This window comes from Phyllostomus discolor, chromosome 12, assembly GCF_004126475.2.
Source record: "Phyllostomus discolor isolate MPI-MPIP mPhyDis1 chromosome 12, mPhyDis1.pri.v3, whole genome shotgun sequence".
Classification (NCBI taxonomy): Eukaryota; Metazoa; Chordata; class Mammalia; order Chiroptera; family Phyllostomidae; genus Phyllostomus; species Phyllostomus discolor.
In genome coordinates this window covers 65,476,754-65,491,223 of record NC_040914.2, presented here as the reverse complement: position 1 = coordinate 65,491,223, position 14,470 = coordinate 65,476,754, and the positions used below count along the sequence as shown (strand labels likewise).

At 44.0% G+C, this 14,470-nt stretch overlaps 1 protein-coding gene across 1 annotated transcript in view; it reads left to right on the top strand.

Moving 5' to 3' along the window:
* The window catches only part of GLG1 (golgi glycoprotein 1), a 109,081-nt gene that overhangs the window by 84,394 nt on the left and 10,217 nt on the right, over nt 1–14,470 (top strand). The window contains exons 13-22 of the mRNA XM_028534741.2: nt 2,596–2,682; nt 4,326–4,388; nt 5,122–5,235; nt 6,276–6,364; nt 7,293–7,410; nt 8,585–8,677; nt 10,095–10,232; nt 11,752–11,875; nt 13,492–13,634; nt 13,827–13,928. Of these exons, the coding sequence (XP_028390542.1) occupies nt 2,596–2,682; nt 4,326–4,388; nt 5,122–5,235; nt 6,276–6,364; nt 7,293–7,410; nt 8,585–8,677; nt 10,095–10,232; nt 11,752–11,875; nt 13,492–13,634; nt 13,827–13,928 (1,071 nt within the window). The remainder of the gene's footprint in view (nt 1–2,595; nt 2,683–4,325; nt 4,389–5,121; nt 5,236–6,275; nt 6,365–7,292; nt 7,411–8,584; nt 8,678–10,094; nt 10,233–11,751; nt 11,876–13,491; nt 13,635–13,826; nt 13,929–14,470) is intronic.

Sequence of the window (14,470 nt, the reverse complement as noted above, 5' to 3'; positions counted from 1 at the left end):
GATGTTTTCTCTATAAAAATCTTTAGGATTCTCTAATCAGGAATAATTGTACTTTTCCTAAGCAGTCAGTATGTTTTTATATTATGGCTACTGTGTTTTGTAATTGATTGTTTTCCCTCTTTGTGTTGCTTCTTAAAAAGCCTAGAGCCCAAGAAAAGTATGGCCTGCCTCTAGCAAGCATGTAAGATTTTGTGGTAGGCTGACTTACTACTTGCTCCATCCACTTTCTTTGACATAATTTCCTTTTCTTTCCTCTTTTTTATTCATTTTAACTTGCCTTTTTTCTTCTTTTTTCATTTTCATAAGCCACATTTTGGGGGGAGGCAGGTTATACATGCATATGTATGTGTGTGAATACTGGAGTGCGTGAGTAGTGTGCGTGTCCTGCAACAGTGCTGCAGGATTTGTAAGAGTGGAATTGTTCCATCTAGTAATTGATGAAATCGAGGCTCTGAGAAGTAAAGTATGTTGAGTCCCTTACCTGAAGCTCAGGTCTAAATCCCAGCCAGGCATTTGTTCCATTATGTTACAACCGCCTCCCATACAGGCAAGCATAAAGAAGGAGCAGCCCCCGAGAATTACGTGCATGCTGTGAATGGTTCCTTAGGGTTTTATGTCTAGTTTAAAAACAATGGTACATGACTGCGTCCTGTCAAATTAAGTGGGAAGGTAGCTTGTTTCCTATCTTAAAGCAGGGAAACTAAGCAGTAAGGAACTTGTTTAAAGCCCCATTGATACTAGAATAAGGTGTGAACCCAGGGTCCCAGGTTCCATTCGTACCACTCCAGACCCTCTGTGATTAACCATTAAAAAGTCGCACATATAGTAATTGGACAGTTGTTTAAATCCTCACTTGAGACTATGTTTATTGATTTTAGAGAGAGAGGAAAGGAGGGAGGGGGAAAGAGAGGGAGAGAGAAACACTGATGAGTTGTGTTCCACACTTGCCCCAACTGGGGATCGAACCCACAGCCCTACGGGACAGTGCTCCAACCAACCAAGCCACTTGGCCAGGGCAGTAATTGGATATTTTAAAGAAACAGTGGCTTCTTATACAGATCTGTTGAGCTTGGGAATATCATTTTTAGCAGCCTGCTTCCTGGGCCTGCTACAGTTCTGTCAAATTTACTGCTAGAAAATGCGTATTATCTTTACATTCTGTTGCCTCTGTCCAATGACACGAGGAATATGGTCATACAGAATCCAGGAAACAGTTTCCTTTCATACCCTCTGGAAAGTAACATTGAGAAAGCCTCACTATGCTGCAGGCCATCCCTGTGATGAGGCTAAATAGGATTCCATGGGTGGGATTTTTACCTTCATGATTTGTTTTATTCCCAAAGAGTATTATGCATTTTCCTTTAGGGTTGGGTAATTCCTACAGCTCTTTTTCTCCCTTCCTATTTTAATTTCAAAACAGAGAGATTGTTGCAAAATAGTAAGTTAAACTTGGTGCTTTCACAGAACCCTTTGCTGAGAAATAGCTGTGGGTGTGCTGTGGGAAAATGAGCTGATGTTGTACTTAAACACCTGAATTTCTAAGAGAAATAGTAGTTGACTGATGCTGCAGGGTAGCTGCAGCTCAGTTTCCAAGGCCCGAACAAGATAGCCCTTAGATACCCAAACCCCAATGTGCTCACTTCTTCTGCAGTTTCCCTCAGAGAGTCCTTCTGTGCAGGCTAGGGTTCAAATCCCAGAGTAGACTTCCAGGAACTTTCAACTCTGTGCTGTGTTTAAGATCCTGGGGATAACAGGGAAAAGAGGAAGGGTTGTCAGGGAACTTGTATAAAGGACCCAAGGACTAAGACATCCCAGCAGAGAGGGGGGCAGGAATGTGGGAGGGGGGTGTGTAGGGTGGAGGAGAGTAATCAGGGGATAATGGGGACAACTGTAATTAAACAGCAATTTAAAAAAGTGGGGGACTGGATCCCAATGTACTTTGCCCATAAAGAGTCTTAAAATATTCCATGTCTTTGCCCTGGTTGGTGTAGCTCAGTAGATTGAGCACTGGCCCATGAACCAAAGGGTTGCCAGTTCAATTCCCAGTCAGGGCACATGCCTGGGTTGCCAGCCAGGTCCCCACTAGGGGGCATGTGAGAGGCAACCACACATTGGTGTTTCTCTCCCTCTCTTTCTCCTTCCCTTCCCCACTCTTTAAAAATAAATAAATCAAATCTTAAAAAACACATATGCCATGTCTTTCACCATAAATTTGTTGTCCAATGATTATTATCAATACATTTTAAAAAATGGACAGCTGGGTGTTGATGGAATGGAATACTAAAGGCCTGATAAGATTTTTAAACTTTGGGAACACCTGAACATTAATTCTTGTTGGACTTCAATTTGGCCTTCTGGAGGATTCCCATGGCTGTTGTACCCCCTTAACCCTCTTAACCACCCTGTTATGTCAAGTAAATGTCTTTCGAACCATCCCAATTTGGGAAATAAAAGTTTAGTGTTCTGTTCAGTCAAGTAGCTTTAAAAAGAAAAAAGAAAGGAGGACCACTGAAAAGGAAGTAGACGCAGAAATCTCAGCTCCCCTTGATCACGTCTGTAATTGACCGACCCTGAGGGATTGCCTTTGTGTTGCAGGAGCTCGAGTGCCTGCAGGACCATCTCGACGACCTGGCCGTGGAGTGCAGAGACATAGTCGGCAACCTCACCGAGCTGGAGTCGGAGGTAAGCGGTGTGCAGCTCGTGGAGGAGAGCGCCTCGTCAGCAGCCTTTCCTTTCTTCTTGGTCCAACTGTTTCCAGCCTCGTGAGCGTACAGATTCAGTGGAAAAACAAAAGGAAACCCATCAGATGCGGTTAGCTTTATAAAGGAGAATATTGTGTTGCTTTCTGAACCCCTTTCCTCATTTCTCCAGAAAACTCTATATGTTTAACCCTCTGGTTTACTTCATAAATTAGATTTATCACAGTGATTAGACCAATCTTTTTTTTCCCCCTTTAAAGATTGTATTTATTTATTTTAAGTAAAAATCCGCATTTTCAGTGGGAACTCATTCAAAACATTTGAAATCATTGTTCAGGCCCAACAACATATGTTTGTGGGTTGAATTTGTTTGGCAGTCTGCCGGTTTTCCGATTTCATTTATTTTTTTTAGAGAGGGGAAATGGAAGGAGAAACAGAGGGAAACACCAGTGTGTGGTTGCCTTTCACATGCCCCCACTGGGGACCTGGTCAGCAATCCGGACATGTACCCTGACTGGGAATCGAACCGGTCACCTTTTGGTTCATGGGCCAGTGCTCAGTCCACTGAGCCATACCAGCCGGGGCTTATTTTTTCCCTTCAAGAAAAGATAGCAGCTGTACTTGAAATCTCTTAATCACATTCATGAAGCGTCTAAACATTCCCATTATCTGTAGCCCTTTCAGTTAGGTCATTTGGTAATGTCTGTGTGTTTAATGAAATAAAAGCCTGGGACTCACAGTTAAACATGGAAGATTGAAGACTTGTGTTTATCTGTATTCCATCCTAAAACCCACTAAAATATAAAAAGGTGAAATTGAAAACCTCATAAGCATAGGCATATTATCTAAAATACAGAGACTATTATGAGGGAACAGCTAAAAATGTTTAAATTGTCCTGGGCAGAAATCAGGGAAATAGGGAATTGCTTTTCTCCTTGTTTATCATAAGCCTTTTAGGATTATTTGAATTGTCAAAATTGACGGTACATAAAATTACATTTCTCTACCAGTCTTTTTTTTTTAATCTTTTTCAAAAGTTTATTACCTTCTTTCATCTTCTGTCATCTCCTGTCTCATTCACATTGCCCTTATGGGCTGACGAGGACATTCTAGAGTGTGTGGCTCTTTAAAGGAAAATGTTATTTCTGCAGCTAGCGCTATACAGGGCTTACAGGAGCTAGCGCTATACAGGGCTTACTCTCTGTCTAAAGGCAGTTGGTGTGTGTTCCCCAGAGCAGTGACTTACTATTTCGTTTGAGGACGGCGATCTGGTTTAGGAGCTCATGAACTAAAGATAGATGTCGGTTACCCCTGTCTTCATTTTGAATTGTTCAGCTTTTTAGAAAAACTTGAAAGGCTTTATATACTCTAGTATTATTAAATGTTTTTTCTCCTCACTCTTCGTAATTCTGCATCTGCGTGTAAGAAAACCTGCCTTTCAAAGTATAATGCAAGTGCAGTTCTAGCTATGCTGGTGGGGCTGCCTGACTCAAAGACTAGAGTCGTCTCCAAGTGCGCGTGTTAGGTTCGTGCCCATCAGGTGCTATTGGTTCAGAGGAGGAAGCTGCTCCTCTTCCCATCCCTGGTTCTTACTAAGGCACAATTACTACGTTTAATCTTTTCCAGGACATTCAAATAGAAGCCTTGCTGATGAGAGCCTGTGAGCCCATAATTCAGAACTTTTGCCACGTAAGTGATGTCTGAGAAATGAGGGTTAGAACCTAGAACCGAGTACTAGGACCATACTAGATCCAGGTGTGCTGGGTCATCTCTGTCATCAGTATGCATTGCTTCTGGGTGGCCAGCTTTGAGAAGTTGAAGATGTAAACAAATCAAGAGGGGATGCCACCATCCTGGGAAACTCTATTCGATGTCCTTTGTGGGTGCCCAGATACGTGCTCAGCAGCAGCTGTTGGATGCCCTGTGTAAGAGAGCAGGGAGCGGGGAAGCCCCAGTGCATGGCTGAGTTGCTTCCAGTATATCAGCACAGGATTTTTTAGTAGTGACAGTGGGTTCCCCTTCCAACTGCCTTCTTGCACCTGGATATTGAGTGAATTCTCTTACCTTTTTACTTCATTCACTTACTGAATCACCTAAATTATGGGAGCAAAACACCCCAGGAACCATGAGGATCTGACAACCAGGAAGCAGCGCCAGCTTCTGGTGGCGCTTCAGGAGAGGAGTGAAAGCACCGCATACGGCATGCTCCTGCTGGCGCTCCGTGCAGGGCAGCCTGCTGTGTGCATTGTATTCCCCGGGTGTCCATCCCTCCTCATTTCTCGGGCATGTTTTGACGTAATTGAATACCAACCTCTTTGCGCAGGCTCTAGGATCAGTCTTATTTATGTTTTTCATGGGATGGGGTACAAGATGTGTTTACCAATTGTTATACATGAATGTAAATGTGACCTTCCTTTTCCAGGATGTGGCAGATAACCAGATAGACTCTGGGGACCTGATGGAGTGTCTGATACAGAACAAACACCAGAAGGACATGAATGAGAAGTGCGCCATTGGAGTCACCCACTTCCAACTGGTCAGTGACACCCAGTTGGCTGTTTGGTTGGTCACTGAACCCCTTCCTCTTTTAGAACATCAGAACACCTCCTGTGAAAACCTTTTTTCCCCCAAATACATGTCCCATTTTGATTTGTCCTCAATAAATGTGGTTTTAATCTGCAATGGCCAGAAACTTCGGCAGGCCCCTGAAAATTCAGTGATAAATATGTAGTTTGTGCCCTTAGGAAACGTGTAGTCCATTGGGGACTGAGGCAGGTAAACAGGAGCCTCTGGCTTCAGTCACATCACTTGCTCTCATAAAGTATATCACCCTGTCCTTTGACACTGTCAGTGAGATCTGCTGTTTCGGGTCTCCGTTCACTGCAGCAGCCCAAATATGCATCAATACACTGGACTCTGAGCCTTTTTTAAAAATCATACTATCCAGGTCTAGCATTTGAATAAAAAGGTTAAATCATACTCTTTGTTACCACGTGTCTAAGGGAAGTGTTTCTGGTAAAGCAAGCAATTTCTTCCCAGGAAGGCGAAATCTGGGTATCTGTGCAAAAATTCCCTCTTTGGGGCCAAGTAGCTTTAACAGATGGATTAAGGGCCTCTGGGGTGCGGGCACCAGGAGTCAGTGGGGAACGAACTAACGTGCTCTTGTCAACTATGTTCTAGTAAGAAGAGAAACAAAACACGTCTATAAGTAAATACATAGTCTCAGGTGCACCTATGAAGAAAAATGAAGCAGTGTGAGGACTGGAGGGTGAAGGAGACAAGGGACTTAAACAGGAGGCACCTGAATAGAAATGCCAAAGAAGTGACAGAGAAAACCATGGGGAGATCTGAGAGAAGGGTCCTGTTGGCTGAGGGAACAGCATGTGTGTGGCTGGAATGGAGTGGCGGAGGGGGGATGGGGAGGTGAGCAGCTGATGAAGCCTGTGGGAGACGAGGGCAAGTCGTGCAGAGCCTGCAGAGCTCCTTCTGCAAACTGTATGAACACGGTGTCACCCAGCGCTGCTGCCTAGAACTTACCACAGAGCTTCTGATTTTCTTTTTCATCATTGTTTTTAGGTGCAGATGAAGGATTTTCGGTTCTCTTACAAGTTTAAAATGGCCTGCAAAGAGGACGTGCTGAAACTTTGCCCCAACATAAAGAAGAAGTATGTGGCTCTTAATTGACTTGTTCTCCTTCTCTAAAATCCCTGTTAGCTACTGAATGAATATCCAAAATGGCAGGCCGCCCCCTGCTGCCTGCCAGCCCAGGAAGCCTCCTGCACACTCCTTTGGAAGTGTGGCCAAACACTGCATTGTCTGGACATCGTCTTCATAGCTGTTGAGAACCACAGCTGCTAGTGGTAGTTCTGATACGGAAAGCCTGTAGGCTGAAGGAGCATTTTAAGTTTTTCCAGTTCAGGCTGTGTAACTGAGGGAGCAGGTACAGATCGTGTACTTAGAAGAGCAGGTTGCGGTGTGGCTGCCAGAGGCTGGCTGGCTGGCTTCCTCCTGACATAATTCTATTCTCTCACCCCTTCAGGGAAGGAGCAGAGGCTTTCACTGAGTTAGAGATCTAGTGAAAAAACAAAAGCTTTATTCTCTTAAGAATTATGTCTTAACCCTGAAGAGAGTGATGAGCTTATACCCAAATCTTTCCATGTCATTCTTTGCAAAGGCACGTTTCTAGAACATATTTCCCCTCATGTAAACCAAATCCCCATTTTGGTCAGGTTTCTGTACTGTTCAAGAATGAGTTCACAGTACATCAGGGTCACAGCCCAGAGTGAGGAGCTGCATTCCTCTCTGGTCACGTTTTGAACAAAACAGGTGTTGAACTGTCATCGCACACACATTCCCTCTCTGGCCTGCTTGCCAGTCAGGGGCATACTCAGCATTTAGGCTGTGGCCTGAGTTTTATGACATATATAGTCAAATTCTACTTTTAGAGCTCTAAAAACACAGTGGACTTAATAGGAAATGCATTCAAAAACAGGGTAAAGGGATCATGAGTTCTGGGAGGCATTGTTGCCCAGCTCTCGGCGGCCTGCCATCGCGGCTCCAGCCAGTCTGAGACCTCCTCCCCTTCTTTGGCAGGGTGGACGTGGTAATCTGCTTGAGCACCACCGTGCGCAACGACACTCTCCAGGAAGCCAAAGAACACAGGGTGTCCCTGAAGTGCCGACGGCAGCTGCGGGTGGAGGAGCTGGAGATGGTAATGCCTCGCTCTGCACCCTCCAGTCCCAGGAGCCACAGGAGGAGGGGATAGAAAGTTGGGCAAGGGACCATGGCCGATGGAGAGATTTTAGCCAAAATTGTGATGGTTAAGACCTGGAGCCATGTGCTAAAATTGTACCATATGACAGCACCTTGTCTTACTTTTTTTTTTTTAAATGATGAAATATTTTAACTGTGCGAAACCGGAAGTCCAGAGTAAGACACACCGTAAGCACTCGATACAATCATTGCATCGATGCTGTCCTTGAGGGTCAGAGTCTCTACCTTTTCACTCTTCTGTCCTTGGACCGGCCTCATCATGAGGCCGCTTTCCCTCACCATGGCTGCCTGCAGCACCTGGGCCACCTGCTCCAAAGTTCATCTCCTGCAGGATAGTACAAACAGGAGAAACCTTCCCCAGCATGAACAAGAGAGTCCATTTGATTGTGTCAGTTTGAGGCCTGTGCCCACCCCCTGACCAGCTGCAGTGCCCAGAGTGCCATGCACGGAGGAGCTGACTGGCCGCCCAGGTGCAGCAGCAGTCACCCACAGTGCGCAGTACAAGAGGGAAATTCTTGCTTTGGTTTCGAAGTTAAGCTCAAACCATGTTAAGGAAACAGCTAAAAATATGTAATTTGTTTATATTGTGAATCATACTTACTTCACCTCAGTCTAAGCAAAGCTAGTAATGAACACCAAACATTGTTAATATCTCAAAAGTCACACTGTCAGATTTTCACATGCAATGGCAGTGATTCCGCAATAACCGTGTATAAGTGGAGTTGGCCTAGATGTCCTGTTTAATTGAGGCCTTGGGCCCCTCATTTTGAACCTACTTCTTTCAGTATAATAATAATAATAGTGAAAGTAGGATCCTACATTTATATAATGGTTTTAACTTTCTAAAGTGGTTTCCACATCATATCATCACATCTCACAGCAGTTCTGTGAGGGGTTGGGGTAGATGGTAGCATTTTATTGCACAAAGGAAGGCCAAGGCCAGGTAGCTAGTTAGTGGCAGAACAGAAAGTAAATTCTCATCCCCACTGCCACTTTGCTGTGTAGAGTTGTGGTTACTAGACAAGATCCAGTCAGCAAATACGTATGTAGAGCATTCGACATCCCCAGCTCAGAATGGTCGCCCTTTACCATGCTGGCTCCCTCTCGTGCAGACAGAGGACATCCGTCTGGAGCCAGACCTGTATGAGGCCTGCAGGAGTGACATCAAGAACTACTGTTCCACTGTGCAATATGGCAATGCTCAGGTAACTCTTTGTTATTTTCTAACTGCAAAAGTAATGTGAAGGTGACATTTTAATTCTCTGGTGGGGTAGGCCTCATCACGTCCTCTCCAGCCCAGTCATCCCCTCACAGGCTGCACTAGACTTCTCCCAGGGTTTCTCTTTGTCTCCTGTCTATTCTCTTTCCTCTTTCAGGTTACCTTGTGCACCTAATAACATCTTAATGACCCTTCCAATGCCTCCTCCTCTCTATGGCTTTGCCAATACTCTGCACCTCCATGGTGAATCATTCCCTCCCTATGTTCCATTGCAGTTACCAACTAAAGGTCACACAAGTAGCACCTAGCAAGCTTTTTTTGAAAATACATGGAACAGAGTCCTACCCAGAATTGTCAGGAATGAAGTGCAAGCAAATGATTTTTTTTTTAATGTTTTCCCAGTGACTCAGCTACCTCTTCTAGTTCAGGGCATTGCCATGGAGCCCTCCTTTGAGATAATGACTTCATTGTGTTCTTGTATCTGCATTGCTAATGCAAAGTCTTAGGTCAATCTCATTCTCATTTCTATGTAGTTAATCTGTCTGTATGCGTTCTCTTTGTCTTTAATAATCTGTAATTCCACTATGACATAATTAGGTATTTTTTAAATTTCCTTATTCTAGTTGTCTGTCTCAGTCTCAGAATTCATGTCATTCTGCAGTTTTTATTGCCAAGATCTGTAATTGATTCTTTTCATAACCTATTCTTGATTTTTATTTACCATTTTGCTGTATTATTCTGAGGATATAAGTTTTAATTGCTCTGTTACCTTTTTCCTTAGTTATTTGATGATTCTTGGGTGTACCTTGAGGATGTCATGAAAGTGCACAGCTTTAGCCACCCAAGCTTCCCATCTGCTTCCCTTCTTTACCGTTTCCAGGTGATAGAGGGAAGGGGAGATTTCAGGGTACAATTAATTCACTATCATAAAATACATCCTGTAATACTTTATGCTTTTATGTTAGTCCACTCATGTTTCTTACTGCAGTTGTTTGTTTGTGTAAATTTGCCCTGTGAAGGGTAAGGATTGGGTCTAGTTAATACCTGGCATCTAATGCTCTGTTCTCATGTGGTAAGTGGTGAGTTATACTGAACTTGCTGGCTTATGCCGACTGTCTCGTCAGGGTTACTGTTCCGGGAAAGTCTGAGGGCCTCATGTGTGCTCCAACAGGAGTCTTGTCTTAGAGTTCAGTGCAGCCTGCTGTTTACCCATTATTTTTATCTAGTTTGGTTTACTATTAGCTCTGAAGTTGTGACTCTACTGATTCCTATTACTGAGGAATGAGAAATGGAAGGTTCTTGTATGGAAAAATGGGGGATGCCCTAAGATCAGAATGCTCACAATAAATGGATTATCAATCCCAGATACACTCCTTAACTTGACCATAACTCTTACGCCATAGATTATTGAATGTCTAAAAGAAAACAAGAAGCAGCTAAGTACCCGTTGCCACCAAAAAGTTTTTAAGCTGCAGGAGACAGAGATGATGGACCCAGAACTAGATTATACACTCATGAGAGTCTGCAAGCAGATGATAAAGGTAAGGGGTCCAAAACCAAGCACTAAGCACAGGGTGAGTAGAAATAATAACATAAACCTCTTTAAACATTAGAGCATATTCATATGATCTTCCTGTTTCTGTAGCTAAGCAATCTTCTACCAATTTATGTAGCTGAGACGTGGTTTCAAAGTCTGGTCCCTAGACCAGCAGCATCAGCGCCACCTGGGCATCTACAGACCCCTGGGCCTCACCCCAGATCTGCTGAATCGGACACTCTGGGGTGGAGCGGTCTGGTTTGACAAGCTCTCCAGGCGATTCTCGTGCATGCTCAAGGTCGAGAACCCCTGAGCTAAGATAAGCGACATCACTTTGACCTGAGCCACAAATAAAGAGAGGTCCAGTGAATATATTACTGGTTTTGGGGGCAGTTCATGGTGGTAGAGTAAGAAAACCACCATCAATGTCCTGATCATTCATCCTCCACAAGCAGAAGTCTTTTCCACTGTACGCAGGGTTTTTTGCTTCGTTTACTTCTCCAGTGAACGTTCTCTACAGCAGGGCTGACCTGAGAACACAGACATCAGTTCCTAGATCTACCCTGTGTACACAGGGGTTAAACTTACGGTTCTAACGCATTATCTCAGCTTCCCTTTAAAATAAAATGTTACTTTTCACCCGATCAGATATATTCCAAAGAGAATTGTGAAAGTTGGTAGAGTTCAGCTAGGCCTGGTAGACTTGAGTCCTCTATAAAAGTGGAAATATCAGGCTCTGATTTGTGGGAATTTTATAAGATTTCAATTTTCATAAATCCTCACCTGAGGATATTTTATTACTGATTTCAGAGAGAGAGGGAGACAGACAGACAGACAGAGACAGACATCTATTGGTTGCCTTCCACACACATCCTGACCGGGTATCAAACCTGCCACCCTTTTGGAGTGCAGGACAGTGCTCCAGCTAGCTGAGCCACCTGGCCAGGGGAGAACTTCCTAAGATTTTGATGACCTTTATAAAAATTAGTCAGCAGCCAATGTCCTCAAATTCAGATGTCAGTGGACTATAATTAACAAGTAGAGATGGAATTTTTTGCTGATCCAAAATGGAGCTCTGACTCTAGCCCTGTCGTTAAGAGGTAAACCAGACGAGTCCTTTCCACATGTCTCCATTCACATGGGTTAGTGGGTAATTCCTACGTTTCCCATTGGAATTAGATAGACATTTGGGCACCTGGTACAATGTTATAGTCATGCACAATAATATTTAAGCTCAAGAGATTCCATGTAATGTAACATCCATGAAGGCGGAGAACCAATCCTATGCAAAGTAGGAAGCACTGAGGTGAGAGAAAGAAATGTGAGAACTGCAGTGGAAAGTAGGTAAAGAACAGGGAACTTGAGGCTGAGTGCTTGTTCAGGCTTAGACCTCTCTCTGCTGTACCAGGCGATACCTTCAGGCTGCTTCTGGTATAAGCTTCTCAGTAGATGTGCGAGGGATAGAGATGGTGTTAATTGCCATGTTTGGATAGCCATTTTCATAAAACTTTGATTCCTTGCAGAGATTCTGTCCAGAAGCAGATTCCAAAACCATGTTGCAGTGCTTGAAGCAAAATAAAAACAGTGAACTGATGGATCCCAAATGCAAACAGATGATAACCAAGCGCCAGATCACCCAGAACACAGGTAACATCTTGGTTGGGTTTTCTGGGTCCCACACTAAATGGAACTGAGAGGGCGTATCCATGCCTAATTAAACTGTAGGTGCTTTGTTGCTTGTGAATGTTAAGGGAGAGCGGGGCGTAAGCACAATGACTTACATCCTTGAATAGTATCCAGAAGTACAGAGTGAAAGCCATGGGAAAGAGGAAGCTGAAAAAAACAGAAAGCTGCCTTTGATGGGCATACAAAAGAAAGCAAGGCTAGATTTCTTAAGAAGTCTAGAGATTTAATAAAACTTCATGCATATGGCAGGCCAATACAAGGCCTGTCCAGAAAGTATCCAGCTATGTCATATGAAAAATAGAGGCGTTTATTAAAGAAGATACGAGAAACATTGTACATAGGACAGTGACACCTCAATCCCTTTCAAAGTAGTACCTTGGGACCTCACACAGTTCTCCTGGAGTGTCTTCCACGGTTCAAAACACTCTGCAAAATCCTTTGTTGGAATCTCCATTAGGTGCCCTGTCATATCTGTCGTATTTTCCTGAATCTCATCCATAGTCTGAAATCTGTTCCCTTTCAAAGGTGATTTTAGTTTTGGGAAAAGCCAGAAGTCACAGGGCACCAAATCTGGGCTACGGGGAGCTGAGTCACTTGGATGATTTGATGTTTTGCCAAAAAACTGCACAAGACCTGATGCATAAGTGGGCACATTGTTATGACGAAGCTGCCAATCACCAGTTGCCGTAGCTGTGGCCTTCTGAATCATTCAGATAGTTTCTACAGAGGAATGTTCAAGCTTAATGCACAATTTGATGCAGATTCATTGTTCTGCTTACTCATTTTGTATGCGATAGCCACACAGTACATGTGCTCACTCAACAATGTCTAACACCTCCACTGACTAGTACAGTGAAGTTGTCCTTGTTCCCTCATACACAATCCAGCCAACTCTCCTGGGCTGCCAGGTTCCGTTTCTTACAAATCATTCTCATTATATTAACAGTGGTTGGACATTTTCCAGACAGACCTTGTATATGGGTAATTGTTCTTTGTTCATTTGTTTGTTTTTTTAAGATTTTATTTATTGTTTCTTAGCGGAAGGAAGGCAGAAAGGGAGAGATATCATGTGTGATTGTCTGTTGAGTGCCCCCTACTGGGGACTTGGTCCACAACCCAGACATGTGCCCTGAATGGGAATTGAACTGGCGACCCTTTGGTTCGCTGGCACTCAGTCCACTGGCACTCAGTCCACTGAGCCACACCAACCAGGACATGGGTAATTGTTTTAGAACAGAGACATTTCATCCCTGAGTTGCAAGATTTTGTAACATAATGGCCAAGGTGACTTTGAAATTCTGTTCTCAGTATTTTCAAAAATAACTGGTATGGGGAAGGTTGTTGATGTCTGTCTGATTTTTATAAGGAACCTGCAGAGCTGCTGCAGAGTAGAAGGATTCCTGATTTATATTTCTGATGAAAAACAATATAGTGAGAGCTCAGTAAAGATTTATTGAATAAACAAATCAGTGGTTTCTTTGTGGTCATTGGTGTCATATGCTTTAGAAGGTGGATCTCTAAAAGTTTGTGAATCCAGTTGGAATATTTTATCATGTTCCTCCCATTGTCTGCTCTAGATTACCGCCTAAACCCTGTGTTAAGGAAAGCCTGCAAAGCTGACATTCCTAAATTCTGTCACGGTATCCTGACGAAAGCCAAGGAGGATTCGGAGCTAGAAGGTCAAGTCATCTCTTGCCTCAAGCTGAGATACGCGGACCAGGTAAATCGGCCTGGGCGCTCCACAGAGGTGTGTTGGTGGAACCACCTCTGTTCCTGGCAGTGGCTCTCTTTGGAAGGCCTTAGTTTGGCCCTACCTTCCCAAGACCTTTTTCATACCTTCCCCAAGTCAGGAGACAAATAAAAAGCTGAAGTTGTCTAATAGGCTGACATACTCTACCTTTGTGACGTGTAGCGCCTCTCTTCAGACTGCGAGGACCAGATCCGAATTATCATCCAGGAGTCCGCCCTGGATTACCGCCTCGATCCTCAGCTCCAGCTGCACTGCTCGGATGAGGTAGGACTTGGGTGTGGAACTGGTGGTGCACAGAGCTAATCAGAGACGCTTCTATTGGCAAAAAGTTCTTTACTCTTTCCCTGAGCCCTGACTCCGGGGCTGGTTGAAGGCCTGTCTTCTAGGCTCCGCTTCGCCTGAGCTCCTGGTTCTCCGCAACGCCGAGGCAGACGTGGCCCTGTCCTGTCGCTGTACAGTGTTGGCTCTGTATTTCTCCATTAAACAAGAGCATTCTGTTGTTATATCTGTTGACGTATAGTTTGCTCTCCCCTTCTCCTTACTCTGATGGTCAGCCCAGAGTGCCCCATGGTTTGTCAGAAAAATAGAAGTGCTCCTATGGGAGCGCCAAGAAGTTGCTGTCCTTGGAAATTATTTGACTTCCTCGCTAGAAAAGGCCATGTGGAAAACCTTGTTCAACATACGTGCATTTTAGAGGATAATATATAAAAGTACTTCAGAAAAGCTTACTAAAAGCTTTCCAAAGAAAATTAAGTTTTTAGTCTGTGCTGCAGGTTGGGTTTCAGGTCCTGCGTGTGTGTGTGTGA